The 4,163-nt window shown below is 34.8% G+C and overlaps 1 protein-coding gene across 1 annotated transcript; it reads right to left on the bottom strand.

Annotated features, from left to right (window-relative positions):
* Positions 1-726: 726 nt before the first annotated feature.
* Positions 727-3,730, bottom strand: LOC122319393 (polygalacturonase-like). The gene is made up of 4 exons (XM_043137444.1): positions 3,032-3,730; positions 2,336-2,625; positions 1,867-2,095; positions 727-1,093 (listed from the first exon to the last, which is right to left on the bottom strand). Exons 1-4 carry the CDS (start codon positions 3,692-3,694, stop codon positions 875-877), a joined length of 1,401 nt encoding a protein of 466 aa, XP_042993378.1. The 5' UTR covers positions 3,695-3,730; the 3' UTR covers positions 727-874.
* Between the last annotated feature and the right edge of the window lie 433 nt (positions 3,731-4,163).

The following is a 4,163-nucleotide window of genomic DNA, read 5'->3' as shown; positions in this document are numbered from 1 at the left end:
TTTTGACCGAAATGGCATTGCATGTTGATCCAATTAAGCATGTGCCATTTTGTAGCTCAGTTGGTTATCCCGAGCATTACGTCGGTTGGAATGGCCTTTTTGAGATCAATTATTTTTTTTCCTGCTTAGTTATCTTGAGCAGTGTTTTGCTCGGATTGACCTTGCTCGGTGATCCCAAGCAAGGACTATTTTATTGCCTTGCTTGATTATCACTAGTAGTGTTTTGATCAAACTTGTCTTACTCTGTGATCCGGAGCAAGGGTTAATTTCTTGCACTACTCTATTATCCCAAGCATTGTTTTAATCGGACGAGCATGCTTGAAAATCCGAGTAGTGTGTTGGCCTTACGGGTTTTGATATTAATCCTGAACAAAGTTATTTTCTCTCAAAGAGATGGAAAAGGAAATATAAAAATTTTTATGAATTAGTATACAGGGTGCTCACACCGGACATGTCATCATTACAAATTCTCTTTTACAATCAAATACTCTTTTATAATGAAAATCAAACTTTTTACAGCGATATTTTTTCTCGTAAAAAGCCTTTTCTATTGTAGTGGGTATAGGTGGCAAACTGTATGCATCCTACGAAATTTATATTATGTAATATATTTATTTATAGGTTGAACATTTATTATAATAATTAATTTTGAATCGTTGTAATAGTTGTAATGTATAGTTTACCATAAAAGTAAAGCCCACGCATTGGGCTGGTTATAGACTCATATTCTGTAGAATGTAGAACAGATTTATCCATGAAATTTACAAGATAAGACACTCCAATACGCTATCCTTTTTCTTTTAACTAATGAGAAAAATAATCATGTACGTACGTACTTGTTAATAAACAAAATATTTAATTAATCCTCTCTCAATCACAAGCAACCGTTAGGTTGTATTGAGCCAAGGGTTCTTCCAATTGCATTGGTACAAGAGGATTGAGCCACTTGATCTGGACAAGTGAGATTGACATTTTCGAGTCTAATCCCAGTGCAAGGCTTTTTGGAACTACAATCAAATTTTATTGCAGTCTGAGTTGCTGATGTCCCTCGAATTCCCCGGTATATCACATCACTTATTTTTATACCTGATACCTATCATGAAGAGATAAAAAATAAATAAAAGAAAACATCAATATCAGTTCATTTTGACCATAAACGAAAGAGAAATGGGTTAGCTTATGGGCTAAGTCCATCATGTTTGGTTATAAAAAATTTTAAGAACAATGATCGAGATGTATTATTTATTGAGTTTTAGAAAAAAAAAATATTGAATAATTGTTTTTGAAAAATGAGTTCTGTATTAGAATTTGTAAAAGTATATTGGTAGAGTTGAAAATATGTTCGAACATAATTTTTTACGAATCTTCTTTTTGCTTTGCGTTTAGGTAATATTGACTAGAAAGTTAAAATTGTGTTTTTTTTTTTTTTTTTTAAGATTCGACAATGTTTGGTTTGGAATTTTAAAATTTATTGAAAATAGAAACAAAAATTTTGAAAATTCCCCAAAATCAAACTTGTCCCATCTGTGAAATCAGTACTTGTCTCAAAAGTTTAAATTGATTGGAAGATGTAGATTTTATTATTTATTTTATGTTTTAACACTTCCACTCACATGTAAGTCAGACTCTCTCATTCAATGGATGACCCAACACATGTAATATTTAATAATTAAATGAGAAAGAGTGTAGAGTCAGTATTTAAATTCAGGACCTCTGCTTTGATATAATGTGAAATTACCATTTGTCCTAAAAATTTAAGTTTATGAGAAGAAGTAAATTTTATTATTTATTTTATAACTTAACATTAACATTTTAGAACAGCCCATTAAAAACAATTAAATTAAGCTATTTAAGACTTCTTATTACCTGAGTAGGGCAGTTGTTGTTGTGGGGGCAATAATTTTGATCAATAAGTATGGGATTCTGGACATTGTTCATTACTGCGCCTAGAAACCGGACCCGTTGGACGAATCCATTGCTAGGTCTGGCCCAAGATTTTATTCTCAACCCATTTTGAGTACCGGTAAAAACTGCCTTCTTCACTGTCACGTTTTGGACCCCTAGCTCTTCGGTGTCCTTTCCAAGACTGCCTATGCTGCAACATGCACAATTACACATGCAAATACAACGTTAATATTATACACCTAATGCCGTGACCAGGGTTACTCTTTTAAAAGATCCATAAATTTAAGATTTACGTGAAAAATTTATTTGTTGGACTGTGAGGCTAACCATTTTTCAAAATGAGTATGTGAGAATTACATATCTTAAAACTTTATCTAATATTACTATTAACATTATAGTCTAAAACGTTCTCTTTCGGCCTTTCTGTTACCTAATGCCGTGACCAGGGCCGCATTCGACGCGTTCAATCCACAAGTCCTTGGTGCCAGGGCCAATGGAGATGCAATCATCCCCTGTTCTGATGCGTGACTTCGTGATGGCAACATTGCTGGATAATTGGACGTGAATGCCATCTGTGTTGGGGCTGTCTCCGGCTGCTATGATTTTGACTTTTTCGACATGCACGTTCTGGCAGCCACTAAACACAATGTGGAACATCTGACTGTTTCGTGAGAGCAATCCATTGATCCTAATGTTGTTAGAATCGGCAAAGCTCAATGTCTGCATTCATACACAAGAAATCATCAACATAAGCATCAATTATTGCTATCAATAATATTATAATATTATAATTAAAAAATAATAATACTAATATTATAATTAAAATAATAATATTATTATTATAATTATCGTCTAGTATTAAAAGATCGATATAACAAAAGGGTAGTGTTACTATGTCCTTTCAATTTGCCTACTTTGGGTGCCTCTAGTGTAAATTGTATTTTTTTTTTTATTTTCTATTTCAAACATTTTTAAAAATTAAAAAAAAAATATCAAGACACACTAATAGTCACTTCCTAAACATATTGCCTTAACAAAAAAAGATCAAGAAGGTGATCCACACTTGGAAATTAAAGCATGCAGGAAAAAAAAAAGGAATTAAATCAATGAATGCAAAAGTAGGTACCGTGGCTCCGGTGGGACAGTTGTTGCTGGCAGCTAATTTGCAAGCCCACAAAGATTGTCCTCTGGCATCGAGTGCTCCCCCGACAATGGTAACGTGGCTAACGCCTTCAAAGCTCAGCCAAATTTTAGCTTTTCCTAGAACACCATAATCGGCCGGAGCCACGAGTGTTCCCTCAATCTGGAAAGTGATATCGAAGCTTTTGCAGTCACCTTTGAAGGCCAAAGAGCCAAGTAGATATCTTCCCTTTGGCACCTTAATGGCAGTAGAACCCGTTGAGGCGCAGGCTGCAGCCCATGCATTAATGAATGCTGGTGTGGAGTCCCCTATGCCATTTGCTTTAGCTCCAAAGCTTATTACATTATAAACCGTAACTGCATTTGAGGAGTAGTGGGTGATAACACAGAGAACGAAGAAAACAATGTAAAGCAGACTCGAAAGATTGGCCATATTGATTTGCTGAGGGAAAGAGAGAGAGGCGATGATGATGGTAGAATGAAGAAAGTTGAAGAAGACTGAGAATAAGCTGATGGAGAGAAATGGATCAAGGGTGTTGGGGTATATATATAATACATGAAGCCAGAAGGTAATCCTTATATATGGAGAAGAAAGCAAGCTAGGATAGTGTGGGGTTGAATTTAAGAGTGGATGGATGGATGGATGCATGCATGTGATGGTGTTCGAAATGAAGAAAGCTGCGCCGGAACTAAGGCCAGGCCTCTTTTTCTGTATGTAGATTATTATTAATTGAAGCCTGACAAAGATCAACTGCGCGCCTTTGCTCTTATTTTCATGTGATGGTGTTCATCAATGCATGCATGTATATATATATACAATATATATATATATATGTATGATACTCTCTAAATGAATGCATATCAGCATGCAATGCGTTAGTATGACAATAAAAAGACTTAAAAATAAGTTTTTCATTAACTAATTAAATCGATCCCATACACCCTTGGCGGGAAAGCTTGGACTTTTGACCTCTATAATAGACAACACAAGGATCATTAATTGGCCAACTTTGCTAATAATGTTGGTTCGATCGGGCATCATTAATTCACTGCTACAAAAATCTAAATCGCTAATATTTCTCCTCTTCATTATTGCTAGTAACATATACCATTGGTAA

The sequence above is a fragment of the Carya illinoinensis genome, chromosome 8 (assembly GCF_018687715.1).
Source record: "Carya illinoinensis cultivar Pawnee chromosome 8, C.illinoinensisPawnee_v1, whole genome shotgun sequence".
Lineage (NCBI taxonomy): Eukaryota > Viridiplantae > Streptophyta > Magnoliopsida > Fagales > Juglandaceae > Carya > Carya illinoinensis.
This window is presented reverse-complemented; position numbering and strand designations above follow the sequence as displayed.